This window comes from Misgurnus anguillicaudatus, chromosome 22 (assembly GCF_027580225.2).
Source record: "Misgurnus anguillicaudatus chromosome 22, ASM2758022v2, whole genome shotgun sequence".
In the NCBI taxonomy this organism is placed as follows: domain Eukaryota; kingdom Metazoa; phylum Chordata; class Actinopteri; order Cypriniformes; family Cobitidae; genus Misgurnus; species Misgurnus anguillicaudatus.
Window position 1 is genome coordinate 53,200,050 of NC_073358.2, and position 14,524 is coordinate 53,214,573.

General features: G+C 35.7%; 2 protein-coding genes across 4 annotated transcripts; one reads left to right on the plus strand and one right to left on the minus strand.

The window, feature by feature from the left end:
- The first annotated feature begins 1,000 nt into the window (after positions 1-1,000).
- areg (amphiregulin) lies at positions 1,001-14,028 on the plus strand. 3 transcript variants are annotated; one of them, XM_073860986.1, is made up of 7 exons: positions 1,001-1,184; positions 10,033-10,159; positions 12,118-12,291; positions 12,451-12,673; positions 13,066-13,230; positions 13,623-13,721; positions 13,815-14,028. In XM_073860986.1, the coding sequence occupies exons 2-6, from the start codon at positions 10,120-10,122 to the stop codon at positions 13,708-13,710; spliced, it is 690 nt and encodes a 229-aa protein (XP_073717087.1). In that variant the 5' UTR covers positions 1,001-1,184; positions 10,033-10,119; the 3' UTR covers positions 13,711-13,721; positions 13,815-14,028. The 3 variants fall into 3 exon arrangements, with proteins under 3 accessions (XP_073717087.1, XP_073717086.1, XP_055054063.2); XM_073860985.1 differs by having other exon boundaries at positions 1,001-1,180; positions 10,031-10,159; XM_055198088.2 differs by lacking the exon at positions 1,001-1,184 and adding an exon at positions 8,782-8,866.
- On the minus strand, positions 1,760-7,531 carry ostf1 (osteoclast stimulating factor 1). The gene is made up of 10 exons (XM_055198089.2): positions 7,305-7,531; positions 5,492-5,538; positions 5,348-5,398; positions 5,172-5,235; positions 4,379-4,432; positions 4,188-4,295; positions 3,989-4,038; positions 3,431-3,509; positions 2,343-2,441; positions 1,760-2,223 (listed from the first exon to the last, which is right to left on the minus strand). Exons 1-10 carry the CDS (start codon positions 7,336-7,338, stop codon positions 2,165-2,167), a joined length of 645 nt encoding a protein of 214 aa, XP_055054064.1. The 5' UTR covers positions 7,339-7,531; the 3' UTR covers positions 1,760-2,164.
- Positions 14,029-14,524: the final 496 nt, after the last annotated feature.

Below are 14,524 nucleotides of genomic sequence, written 5' to 3' on the forward strand. Positions count from 1 at the left end.
AAATTTTTTTAAATGCTAAATAAATATGAAATATATAATGAAAGTATTGGTCCCCTGGAGTTGTGTCACTGGTGTTACCGTTTAACAAAAAAGCTCTTATTTTTAAATCAAAATCACACTGATGACATTCACTTTCCTGGAGATCTATGAAGAGAAGCCCATAAGTCTACAGTCTCTTTTCAGTTATCAGAAATTATCTCATGATTTCACATGAAGCTTTTAGTTTAAGTCACTGGTATGACCTCCTTTATTGTTTGGAAATGGCAAAAAAATGTATACAAATGGATTAAACTACTTAATTTAGTGTGTATACAATGATTGACAACATGTGGTTTAATACTTTGCAGCAGCAATTTTGTAAAATGCAGTTTTCATGAAAATTGTCACTGGTGTTACTGTCACTGGTGTTACCTTCCTTATGGGTAACAGCAATGAATATCAGTAACACCTGTGACTGGTGATTTGTTGTGTAACTGGTGTTACTGTGTTTTTTTTCCCTTTCACATTAAATTACATCTTTCACATGTGACATGAGGATAATTTTAAATTCATTGAATTCTGCTACACTTAAGAATTAAGCTTTAAAGCTGAAAAAAATAATATTTCATAAACACGTAAGCTAAAGAAGTAACTCCAGTGACAAAACATGGTGTGTGCAGTCTTTAAGTACATGCACACAAAAAAATAAAAAATCATTAAGCAGTCATTTATTGTGTACTCAAAAAAGTCAAAGAGTAATCTAATAATGTGGTCTAAGTTTAAATGTTAGAAAAAGAAATCAATTTAAAGACATACCAAAAGTGGACGTTTCTGTAGAATGACCCTTATCTGTTAAACCTTTTGATTTAACTCGTCTTGAGTCATTACACGGTTGTTCGCATCGCATTTTAACCACATTACAGTATAAACACAAAGATCAGCAATTATTTCAGAAACAAGGAATTTCATTGAATCAACAAAATGTGACGCGACTTAACAGAATGAATACACTTAAAGCCTTTATGATACAAGAAAAATTGAAGGTCAAAGACTTTGGGGTGAGTGGATTTCAATTTACATAGAAGTTTATTCAGTTTGTTGGAAACATAAAGCACGGCACGCGCCTCACTGCAGGAGCGCGGGTGCGGCCAGCCCAGCGCGCGCACACTGCTTTATCTGACTGGAATGGCGAAAACTTCTGAGAGGTGAGATATTTTGTACTGCAATTCAATTATTTCTGTAAAATGTATAAATAAATAATGACTAATAACATAAATGTAGATAATTTGTAAATTAACATTAATATTTAGATCCAAGTTCCTCTGAGTGAAGTTTCACTTCTTAATTCCCTCAGTCGGTAACACCCTTGATATTGCTTATTTTGTATTTTATTACGTCTATTAATAAGTTATTTGAGGTTTTATTTTTGTCTGTACCACATTATTCCCAAAGTTTGCAGTATTTAATGATGTTAGCTTTAGCAAACCCTACTGAAGAATCCAGCCAGGCCATCATAAGCTGGTGAGCTTGATTTTAGCTGGTTTTGCTGGTGTACCAAGCTGGTCTAGCAGTGTTTTGGTCTTTTTTAAGCTGGTCTCACCAGCTTCACCAGGCTGGGATGGAAAGACCAACTTAAAACCAGCTACCTACTTATGCTGGTCTTAGCTGGATTTTTCAGTATGAAACACCACTACAACAAGACAAGTGTAATGAAAAACACTCTCAGACAGATTAATGTGTGTTTAAACTTCAAACCCGAGCAGTGACCATCAAACTTGGATGCAAGGAAAGCCAATGGATTTATTTGCATAGTTTTAACATGTTAGATTTACATGTAATTCAGAAAGCATTCATGACACACACGCATACACACACGCACACGCATAAAACTAACTGAAGAAAAAGCTCCCTATATAAAAAAGGCACTTAAAATGAAAATAAAACCGTTTTAAGAGAATAAATACAGTTCAGAGCGAGGCAACTTCTCATTGCCAATCATTAGCAAATCTTGCAATACTTTTACAATGAACTGGAATGAAAAAGCAGAAATTTTCAAAGCTTTAGACAATCAGTCAATAGTGACCGGCTCTCATATTCAGAGAAATTAATCTCATCTATATACAGATTGTGATGTTTGGTGTTACAGATGTAGGAATGAATGGACTTCAATGACGCGGCTGTTGCTTTAGTCCGAGTCGTCATCATCGAGATATTCCTCAGCGTTACTTTGAGTCCTCAGAATTACTGTCAATCATACAGAGATACAGACACTTTAATCTCTCAAAACAATATATATACGTGTATAATCAGATTATTATATACGTGTCATCTGAAATTAATTGAAATAATAGCGTTCGACTCACCTCCTCCTACTTTCCTCTTTAGTAGTGAGGCACACTGAGCATTGGTGGCCATATCCAGAGCGGTCTTCTTCTCATTATTCAAAATATCTGTCCTGGCATCTACATAAACACATATAAAGATTATAAATAATGCACACACGGTCTCAAACTGATTCATTATATTTGCTATTTTCTAATTATTTGGACAAATTGCAGGAAAGCCTCTAAGTATTAAAATATAAGTGCAGGCACTAAGAAAAATGGGTTTTTGAAGGCATTGCTGTGCAGTTGCTTAAGTGTGATGATGGGTGGCTGCTTATTGAGTACAGTCTGATATATTCAAATTTGTACAGTAAATGTGTGCCATGTCGGAAATTGTCTACTTCTTTACTAAAAAAAGTAGGTAAAACTACCCAGATGACCTAACTACTTTCAGCTAGATGTTTCTCGTGAGGTCATGCGAACTGAAGATACACCAAAATATAACAGTTTGTATGTTTCTTGGATCAGCACGTCGTTTATGAACAACTTGCACAACACCTTATATGTTCATAGCACAAATAGTAGACATACATGTGATTTTAAAATCACTTCAGTTCAAATTTATTTCTGTAGCGCTTCTCAGAGTTTTGCATTGAAGTGGGTGGTCGTGCACGTTGGGTGCGTGAGACCCCATTTCGCGTGGAGGTGTGCACGGCATTTTTTGTAACTTTGCGCGCGGCTCCGCATCCGAAAATGACCGAACTCGAGGCGATTCCGTCCCAGCAGGCAAGCCTGTGATGTATGTCTTTGATCAATCCAAGCAAAACAATGTATATATTTATCTGACACTCTGGAAGTAAAGCATGGAAACTTTGCAGTTTAAAGTTAGGCTTGCGTTGCGGACCAAAGCACTAGTATAAGCAAAGCTTTATATGGAGTAGGATGGTAAATATACAAGGAGGAATATGAGATCATTTCAATAACAATTTCATTTCAATGACAGATACAATTTTAATTACTCCCACAAATGTTTGTATTGCACTAGTATCACATTGTAGTAGTATCTGCATTTTCAGAAGAAACGAAGAAGAGTCACGGAGAAAAGGAGTAAAGTCTGATTCACTGACCTTTATTGAGCAACATCTCAACTATGTCTGCGTAACCTTTCCAGGCACCTGCGTGTAGAGCCGTGTCTCCCAGTTTATTCTGATGAGAAAATAACACAAAGATGAATGTTGTTCTATACTTAACTTGTGATGTCCCGTGAGTGCGACCTGAGTTTACTTCAATATTTTGCTTGCAAATTTTTTAATCTATCACGACAAACTATTTATCATTGCAAAAGCTCCAAGAATGTAGTTTTCATATTTCAAAACCTTTTAGCAGTAATAATAATGCAGTGATAGTAATTTATTAATTTGTGAAAAGAGTATACAGCAAACCACTGACACCTAGTGGCCGTTGTTGGTAAAACATAATAATAATTTTATGTATAAAATAAATACTTTATTGCATCATTTTTATTTATTACAATAAATGTAAACTGCTTTAAATGAGTAAAAACAAGAATTTGTAAATAACTTCTAATACACTATAAATGTTTATTGTAAGTTCTCATATTAGCCAACTGATATAAAATACATTTCAACATACACTCTTCACACATTAACAAGTTTCAGACCCACCTGCTGATTAAGCTCACAGTTTGGCTGACTTAGCAAAATCTCCACCACATCTGAAAAAGAGCCAAACAACACGTTTCATATATGCACGGGTATGGAACGACGACATCACACAGATCAGACTCAAACCCATGACCACCACATAACACGTATATAAATTGTCACACAACACATTTAAACATTGTGTGTGCGTATCCTTTACCTTTGTGTCCTCCGTGGCAGGCCCAGTAGAGAGCTGTGTTTCCGGCTTTGTCCAGTCCATTAATTCCTACCTTGTTATCCAAACACTCTCTTAGCCAGCTCAAGTTACCTTTAACCAAAACAAAATCACACTGGATTGTATCAAACCACTTACAAACAAATGTAATACTGGACGAGTGGATTTCTCAGTACCTCGCTTAGCTGCCTCATGCATGGGGTTGTCTATGGATTCTGCTTGTTCAGCAACTAAAGAAACACAAAGACTTCACATTAACAGAAGAAAGATCTTCAGAAATAATTCATTTAAAATAAAAATTATTCTAACCCTTTTGTAACAATACACACTACCGGTAGATTTGTTTTTCCTTTTTTAAACGTCATTTTCCTTGCATGCATGTCTACTTATGACCAAACAAAATGTTTATTTATGTTTGTATATAATATAGTTTATATAAATTTCACGAAATTTCCAAATAATTCCTGTAAATTCCCAAATATTTCCAAAAATCCGGAAATTTATCTGAAACTTTCCGCCCCTTTCCAACCCTAATCTGTGATAATGGTGATGTCATGCACACGTGTTAATTCAGTCTATAGGCATGTGTGACTATAACCACAACAACAATGGTGGCCTGCAGGACTGTGTTTGTGCTACTCATGATACTGAGTTTATTAACGCTTCTCCAACAAAGTTTACACAATTTTGGCACTTTATAGTCCAGGGTCACTTGTAGTAATAAACCTACCTCATTGTCCATCTAAACAACAACTGCTGGATGTTTTGAATGTTTGTATTTATCGTTCCGTATGTGTATGTGCATACAGGCGTTTAGTGTTTCTTTACAAAGTGACATCGCCATCTACTGGCCTGCCACATGTGATACAGGGGATTAAGTCCTCTTTTTGGATCCATGTAAACTTAGATCTTTTTATAGCATTTTCAAGTGTATGTAAACATTTAAATAAACACAAAGGAAAAATGTACCGTAATTACTGGGAATAAGACCATTCCTTCCCCGGCACGTCCCCTTCCACCAGTTACTGTCACTCTGAAAAAACAACAATCACTACAAAAATCCCAAACCAGCAAGAGTCAATAAAAAATGCTTTTAATCTCTGTGATCGTAGGCGTTCGTTTTTAAACAGCTCTGATGAACTTACCGTATCTGAGATGTATAAAATATCTCCTTCCTCAAAGTACAGCTCATCTGGCTGAAAAGAGGAAAATAAACACAATGAGCTCAATCCAGACAAGACAAACAAAAATAAACATGAAACTGAGAGGGAATTTAAAACTGAACATACCGTTCTTGGATCGAAGGTGAATAAAGCCCTGTACACTTTAACCTGACCTGATAAAACATAATAAAAAGCACGATGTCACTACTTGAGTTGACATTTTACCTAAAATAACAATATACATACGTAAAATATAATACGTACAATACACAGCAAAGGCGACACATGATGCATATTAACTGAACTACTTTAATTTTAGGTCCAGTTGTGGTCATTATTTGCAGAAAAAGCAGATAGTATCAGAAAATACGAAACTCTTATCTTCTTCACCTATCAGCTCATCTATATGCAAAACACCACAAGCAGGTAGCAGCCTTTCCTTACATGCATGCAAAGCGAGTATCTCTGTGTGATCCTAACCTCGTAGCTCAAGGTTTATAAATAAACCATTAGAAACACTACAAACGGCATTACCTGTGTATGATGGTATTTCCTTTTGGCTTCTAAAAACAGTGAGAATCCCCCCTTAGCAGGACACAACCCGCCCATCCTGAATTTCCTACAGATCAAGTTCTTACATGGACTCGTGTATGACCCGGCTTAAACCACCCAACCCTCACATTTATTCTCATTAGGGTGCGCAATATGACCTAAAATTCATATCAAGGTATTTTTCACTCTCCAGACGGTATATCTGTGTTTCAATATATTGCTATGTGAGAAAATACATTCAGAATTACATTATTAACTTAAGTAAAGCTTTGTTAAATTACTTGCAAAATATGTATTTTTAACCTTATATTACTAGATAAAGTGAGGGATACTGCAAAAAATAACTTTCTTACTAAGTATTTAGACTTGTTTTCAATACAAATATCTAAAAATTCTTTAATCAAGATGAATTTTCTTGATAAGCAAAATGACCTAAGAAAATAAATCTAGTTTTTCGACAGAAATATATTAAATGTAAGTACATTTTAGCTTAAAACAAGTAAAACAATCTGCCTATGGGCTAAGAATTTTCTTGAACTATTATTTCAAGTTTTTCTTTCTCACCCCATTGGCAGATGTTTTTGCTTGTTTTTAAGCACGGTAATCACTTTCATACCAGTATATCGCCTACCCCAGATAGATAGATAGATAGATAGATAGATAGATGGATAGATGGATAGATGGATAGATTGATAGATATTAATCTAATAATTTTAAAAGTGGACTTTTATTTCCAACTAACTTGGCTTGGTTTTGAACAAGTTTGATCATGAATACACAGTTTGCATGGAGGTTCACATCATAAGATAACCCCTAAACAGTCAGCATCTGTTGAGAAGACGTGTTATTCTGCACCCTAAGCACAGTCAAGTTGTTCTTTGATATGGAGAAGTAAGTGTCCATTCTTTCATAACCCTGATGAGCTAGCTGAATAAATAACTTTACCCCAAAAAGGAGAAATAAGTCATCGTTTTTTAGATCACTCAACGATGCTAAAAATACTGCACGCGTTTATACTGACCAAACTTCCTCACTAGGTAGGGCTCTCACTAGGTTTTGAGACACAAACAGTGGTTGCCTTGAATGATTCTCCAAGATTTTTCAAATCCAGTGCAGTTATTTTAGCAAGTTTGTTTCCCTTTTTGTCTGAAGTGTTGCTGATATGTTGTTTCATTCAAACACAGAGAGGCGCAACGATACTCGGTTAAAGTTCAGCACGCTCTTATATAAACTACAAGACATCAGAAACCAGCCGACTGTAACGCTATCAAACATAGAAACAGTTTCAAAAACATCCGATTGTATTTAAAGTTAAACATTTCTATGGTAAAACAGCGTAAGTTTGTCGAGAGTTTTTTCCACACGCGCACGCACGCGCAGCTCTGACCTGGTTTTGCTGGTTTGGGTGGAGGCTTTGACATTTCTGAACTTTATAAAGTCGTGTAAAAAAGACTTTCTAGTTTTTAAGATGTTACCAAAATATAAAGTCGGTATAAATACTGATAGAGTGCAAAAAACGCGCAGGATCGCTGTTTTCTTCCTTTAGGCGCTGTCAATGAGGAAGCGTGATGGAACCCAATGCGGAACAGACGCACTGCGCATGCGCAACTCTGAGCTGTCATGATCGACTGACATTCAGTACTGCCCTTATTAAAACTTACCATGGTAACTAACCACCGCATATTCAGCAAAACCTCGTTATCATTACCTCATATAATAATTTATACAATGCACTTTTAGTTATTTCTTTATGGCGGCTGGTTCCACATAGATGACTTTATAATTTATGTTTAATGTAAATCTGGCTCCTCTGCTGTTGATTTTGCCCTAATTTGATTAATCTATTAGGGAAGTTTCACTTGTATAAGGTTAAAATACCTCAATAAAAACCCTCCTTTGCTTTTTTGTATAGATTTAAAAATCTTCCATGAGTCTCTTAAAACAAATGTTAAAAATAATGAAAAATCCATCTTATACTGTGATCTTTGATAGATTGTAATGGTCTAGATTTGGAAAATCTGTATCCCCCTGTTATGTTTATTGCAACGAAAATGCAATAAAAATAGAATGCCAGCACAGATTAACTGTTGTTATAATAATATTAAGAAGTATGCTATATTTGAGGGGAAACTGTATTTTTAATTATAACAAATCTTTTAGTGATGTGCATGAGATGTTTAATGCAGCTGTTATAAAGTAAAGGTACACTCTAAAAATTGCTGGGTTATTTTTGACCCATAATGGGTAAATATTGGACAGAACACATGCTGGGTTAAAAATGACCCAATGTTGGGTTGTTGTTATGAAACCATGGGGTATAATAACCCAGCAGTTGGGTTAAAATAACCCAGCATTGGGTCAATTTTTAACCCAGCATGTGTTCTGCCCAATATTTACCCATTATGGGTCAAAAATAACCCAGCCATTTTTAGAGTGTAATATGCAAGTGAAGAACGGGGCTAGTTGTCACACAGACGTTAATCAAAGGTCTAATTAGCAGCGGTTGAGAAAATGTTGGTTTCATGGTGGTTAAATGAATTTAACTAATAACTTCTTAACAACTACTTAGAGAACTACAAACAAAAAAATACAAATCTAATAGATGAAAAGGTCAAAGGACAGGTGTGTAGAACATTCTGCTCCACACAGACCTGTTTTCTTCTGATTATCCACTCCTAGTTTTCTTCAAACTGTTTCTTTATAAGCTCAGTAACCAAATTACACAAGTAACCAGAAAGATCCTAAGTTGTTTCTTCTCAGTAATATTTTCCAATATGTTTTCTATGTGTGGGACGGGACAGCTTGTGAACTGATTCCTCTGGACTTTGTTTCACATAACAGGACACACACACAACTAGTTGGTTTACATTTCAGGGAGGTTTTGAGGAGCAGCTTTACAGTATAAGCAGTACAGTATGACAATCTACTGTTAACTGACAGGACTGAAAGGTCAGTTTTACCCTAATACAGGTTTGCACATAAAAGAAATGTTCTGAGACATCAAATACATCTCATGTAAAAAAAATTAATTATAGCATTTGCAAGCTGTTTAACTACTGATCAGAACAAACACAGACATTTTAAAACCTGCCACCGTGTGTTATTCTTTTAAAGACACAGATTCACAATCTAAGATAGTTATTAGTTATAAAAAAAAACAGTTAACAATAACAGTTCTTTTTACATAAGACAAGTGCAACTACCCAGACAGCAGACGACTCCGGGGCGGAGCCGCACCGGATCCTCATCAAAGTCAGCAGCTCCGGTGCGGATTCGGCCTGAAGTCATCTGGGTACTTTCATGAATGTAAATGTGTTATTTAAGTGCATGTAATGGTCTGTTTATAGCACTAAGTTTGGTTTAAGTTTATTGTTCTGGCTCATTAGTTACAGTTCTCTTCCTTTAGAAACCTATTAACATGCAGATGTGAAGGAAGTGTTGTACAGCAAACATCTTAAACTAAACTCAAAATGCATAAACACGTGTGTACATGGCAATCTGACAGTTACAGGTTGTTCCCGCAGCCGCATCGCACCTCATCTAGCAGCAATTTTGGCCACAAAGTACAAGGAAAGTACTCATAAACTAATGACCCATGACATCGTATATACATTTAATGAATGTGTGTGTTGTGAGTATTTTGGCTTGTCTCTTTATCTAATCGCTCCTTTTCATTCCTCATTCCTCCAACTATTTAATTCTTTTCATTCTTTTACACCAGACATGATGCCACTCATATTCTCTTCCAAATATTTCAAAGATTTAAAGGACAAATTCAATTGAAATGACTTCATCTGAAACAATAGTTTAGCACTGCGTGTGAAGTGAATAAATGTATGATAAACATTGGTTTATGTATAATGCTTTGGGAATATTGTTTAAGTGACACAATCATGTCAATAAAGTTCCTTTTAACTGAAATTGAACAAACCTGAAAAGTCTGAATGTTTATTTATTTAAATGCAATATGTTATAGCCCATTTAAATCTCAGCATGATTATGACACATAATTCAGTGATGTGAAATAGAAAACGAAATGCAAAATAAATGCATACATGCTCTCTCTCTCTCTCTCTCTCTCTCTCTCTCTCTCTCTCTCTCTCTCACTCTCTTAGTAAAGGGAAACCTCACCTATAAAAGCTCCTCCTGGACGATAAGTCGATGACAAACAGAAACTGAAGACAGAACTTCTGACAGCTGCCATGAATCTACACCTCCTCTCATCTCTGCTGCTCTGTGCCGGTGAGTTTGACTTTATCCATCATCCTCCTCCTCTCACATCTCTCAACCTCAGGGTCCACAGGGTCATGGGAAACCTGCGAATTTCAACAAACTGGGATTTTGTCAGGCCTCAAAAACCATAAACTATAAAGTTAAGGAATAGCCATGGTAAAAGACATTTTATTGTTAGCTTCACCTCTATTTTTCTATTTATGGGTGCAACCTGCAACATAATATTAACAATAAAAATGCATTTAATATCTAATGAATTTGCCTTCCTGATATCAACTGGGAGAGATTTTATAGTTTTGGAGCATAAGATAGGAAGGCCCTGGAATGAAGCTGTGATTTGGGAACAGCTATAGACCGCATTGAGAGGATCACAGATTGACAGATACTGCAGGGCCACATCATGCAAAGCCTTAAAATACAGTAATGAAGAAAAACAGGAAAAACCATCATGATGTGATGGATATTCATTAATGAAAAAGTGTGACAACCCTGAAATCTTTCCACGTCAAGTTTAAATTCAATGCATTTTATTTAAAATGACTCAAAAAAGGTCATCGGTGCAGATTTTAGGATATTAAACTTTCTCCCAAAAGCTGATGTTATTAATAATCTCTGTGTGTAATGTTGGTTTTTAAATGCAGCGTCTCTATTGTGCTTGTGTCTTCAGACAGGCAGGGCTGTGAGAGATTGCGTTGGCTTGTAGTAACACGTCTCTAAATAGCTGTGAACTCAGACTCGTCTCTTTCAGATAGGTGTATGTGAGAACGCCGCACAATTTCAACCTGTTGTCATGGCCAACGTCACAAAACCCGTATTGTTCAGTGCAAAGAACAGAGGATTAGGGCGTCACACCGCGGTGTTAAATATATATTTAGCTTTCCGAAATATGCAATCTAACGTTAGAAAGGTCATCCCGACGCACAATAATAGGTGTGTGCGCGTGTTTCTAAGGAATGAAATCTCTTTGACAATTACACAAACTTCCTGTGTGTGGCACAGTTCATCATTCATATAAGAACACAACGATTCACATCTTTAAAAAATGATTTGGCTACACAAGGAATTTGCTTTAAAAGTCTAAATGTCTGCATTTTGGCAAGGTTGCATTTCTTTAACACAACACTAATACAGTATTACTGACAGCTGTTTACCAGTAACTTACTGTAGATTTAATGTCATGTTATTTACTGTCAACAGCTTGTTCAAAGTTAAATGAACATTAAACATTAACAAGCATTCTGGGAACTAGAAATCATCATCAACCTTTTTCCTTCAGATTTTGATTCCCAGAATGCTTTGCATGAAGCTGTTTTTTTAGTTTTATTCTGTAAAGACTTCTTAATGTTTAATGTTCATTTAACTTTAAACAAACTGTTGCCAGTAAATAACATCAATTTAAATCTACAGTAAGTTACTGGCAAACAGCTGCATAAATTGTTTACAGTGAAGAAGACATTGGTAATGTTTTTTAATTATATATTAAAAGGTCTTAATTATTCAAAAGAATAATAGGATCGAAAATGACTTAAACGTTTAGCGTATGCACGCCTTTATGTTTGACTTGTATGAGCACTTCACACAGTAGATGGTGAACAGATGTTTATAGGAGGTCATGGCTGTTTTTGGTTAAGCACAGCTGGAGTCATACATTAACCAATCAACATCAGAACTTTCTGTTGTGCATTACAAGAAGTCTTGCATTATGACACACAGCCTTGCTTTTGTCCATTCATTCCCGTCTTTCCTTTTTCAGTCATTCACTTTTATTCTCACACATATGCTGTAGTTTGATGGGGTGTTCACAGGATGACTCAATATAGCTAAATGGACACCTCTTTATCTGTGCTAATTGATTCATTAAGATGCAATTATAAAAAGTTTTATCCTTTCTTTATAAGCCAACTGAATACAATTCAGCATTCCTCACAATATTATCACACGTTTGATCTGTTTGTGTTTTCATGCAGTTTGCAGTGGAGTATTTTTCATAAATCCGACCGCCGTTCAGGCGTCTGCGCTGGATCATGTGACTGTGATGTCAGCATCAGGGGAGGGGCTTCAGAGTGCTGTGGGTGAAGATTTAGAACCTGAGGATGATCAGGATCCATCAGGAATGTTCAATGACCCAAACTTGCTTAGAGGTACTTCACAAACACACACACACACAATAGATGTCTATTAGTTTTACTACATCTTAACTCTTTAAAAACATCTTTTGACATTAATAAATACGCCCTATTCATGATGAAGATATAATGAAAATCAAGCGCTCTGAAATTCTTTTTGCTGTTTTCTTTTAGTACATCAGGTCAATAAAGAAGAGGAGACGACTCAGAAACGCTCCGGACGCAGAAAGAACAAAGGAAGAAGAAAGAATAAAAACAGCACTCCTTTTCAACCCAATCACACATCCACACATAAGATCCACATCACCACAGCTGATCCCTGTCTGACATCACATCTGGATTACTGTATTCACGGACACTGCACGTATCTGCACGACCTGAGAGAACCTGTCTGCATGTGAGGACATCTAATATATAAGAATCAGATTGATCTCATCTAAAGCAAGATAGTTGCTGTGTGCTGTACTGTATAAAACTTTGATGCACTCACAGTATGCATCTTTTCCAGATGATGAAGTAATATTAATTCATAATTGCAAAGGATCGCTATGAACAATTCTCTATATTTCTTTTGGGCAACACTTTTACATCAGATGCAGGACAAGTTGAAATGTATGACTGATTGGTTTGCATTTTACTCCTCATGTAAATGGAAAATGTTTTGACAGAAACATTGCTTGATTTCATGAGTTGAGGATGAATGATTTGGACAGCTTATTTAATCCATCATTGAACTGTGCTGTTGTTTTTATGTGGTTTTTTTTTCACATGGACTGTCTGATTTTTCAGATGTAAGCGAGGTTATGACGGTGAACGTTGTGGTATTCAGCTCCTTCATACATCAAGCGAGCCAGACGACAGCTCTTCAGAGACGACCCACACTGCCCTTATCATCATGGCTGTCGTCCTGTCAATCATCAGCTGTCTGGCCATCTTACTCATCATCTGTGTGCAGTAAGTGTACAGTACATTATGACGTTCAGTATGTGCGTCTGTAAACTACACACAGATACTGTATATACAAAACACAATACATCATTCATAGCTCGAATATAAAAGACATCTATTATGTGCAGCACATACACACTGCTAATTCACAGTCTGAACACACCTACGCATTCTTCATTGTTTATTATTTTTCACATTTTAGAATAATAGTAAGTAATGTCTATGAAATTAAAGTATTTGAATTTGGGTTCAACCAGAAGTAGCCAGTTTATTTGTAGTTTAGACTTTATGAGGTCTCAGTGTGTATTTTCTGAGACCCTATCACAGAGAAGCTGTATTGAATTGATGTGTGTGTGTGTATTGTTTGATTATATTGTTGTTGTTGTTGTTGTTTTCAGCTATCGAACACACCATCGCTTTCAGGCAGCTTTCCTGAGTTCTGCTGATGAGAGACAGAATCTAGAGAAAAAGAACATGATATTATAAAAGAGGAAGAGGTGAGACCCAAGACAACACATACCACACACAGTATTATAAATCTGATGCATATTAATCAGCACAGTAAATCCATGTCTGTTATTTTGTTTTAGGTGTTACAGCATTAGATATCACAAGATCTCACTGGCACTACAGATTTATTGCACATAGAACATTGTAATGTATATTTATTGTTTGTACCTATTTATTAAGAAAGCATTTTATTTCCTACACTTTAGTGTATGTGTCTATTTTGATAATAAAAAGCAGTTATTTGATATGTGTGATATTTATTGACCTAAACGGAATAAAGAATAAATTATTTTAGATTTGTGTTATTGTTGTTTCAAAGGAGTCAAAACTGATTTAATTTAGTTAACATGCTGTCTTATAATAATCAGGAATAACAGACAAACCAAAAAAGGGTTATGAATAATATTTCAAATAAATATTTAAAGCTTTTGATATTGTCACCGAGAAGATGAGGCTAGTCAACTTTGAGCCATAAATATTATTATCATCATCATCATAAGCATTATATTGCACTTAACCCCTGCAAAAAGTCCAATTTCATTTAGCAAACACTTTAAGTCCTTATGAAAGTGGATGTTTATTAAGATTATATAGAGATACATAAGAGCTGTGGGATCTTTAAAGCAGAAGAGAAAATATGTTTGGTATGTTAATGTTGGGCAGAGCAAGTAACCTGATCTCCAGTCATTCTCTGTCATGTAAAATATGTTGCAAACAATGTTTGTGGTTGTTGTGATGTAACTGAAGTACTGTAAGCGTTTAAGTATGTTATGAAGTTTCCATTTTAATG

Excerpts from the sequence above, each read along its gene's own strand:
- ostf1 (XM_055198089.2), bottom strand. The coding sequence starts at position 7,338 with ATGTCAAAGCCTCCACCCAAACCAGCAAAACCAG. Across the intron at positions 5,539-7,304 it reads ACCCAAACCAGCAAAACCAG|GTCAGGTTAAAGTGTACAGG; the intron begins GTCAGAGCTGCG and ends ATGTTTTATCAG. Across the intron at positions 3,510-3,988 it reads ACTGTGAGCTTAATCAGCAG|AATAAACTGGGAGACACGGC; the intron begins GTGGGTCTGAAA and ends TTTTCTCATCAG.
- areg (XM_073860986.1), top strand. The coding sequence starts at position 10,120 with ATGAATCTACACCTCCTCTCATCTCTGCTGCTCTGTGCCG. Across the intron at positions 12,292-12,450 it reads TGACCCAAACTTGCTTAGAG|TACATCAGGTCAATAAAGAA; the intron begins GTACTTCACAAA and ends GTTTTCTTTTAG. Across the intron at positions 13,231-13,622 it reads TTACTCATCATCTGTGTGCA|CTATCGAACACACCATCGCT; the intron begins GTAAGTGTACAG and ends TGTTGTTTTCAG.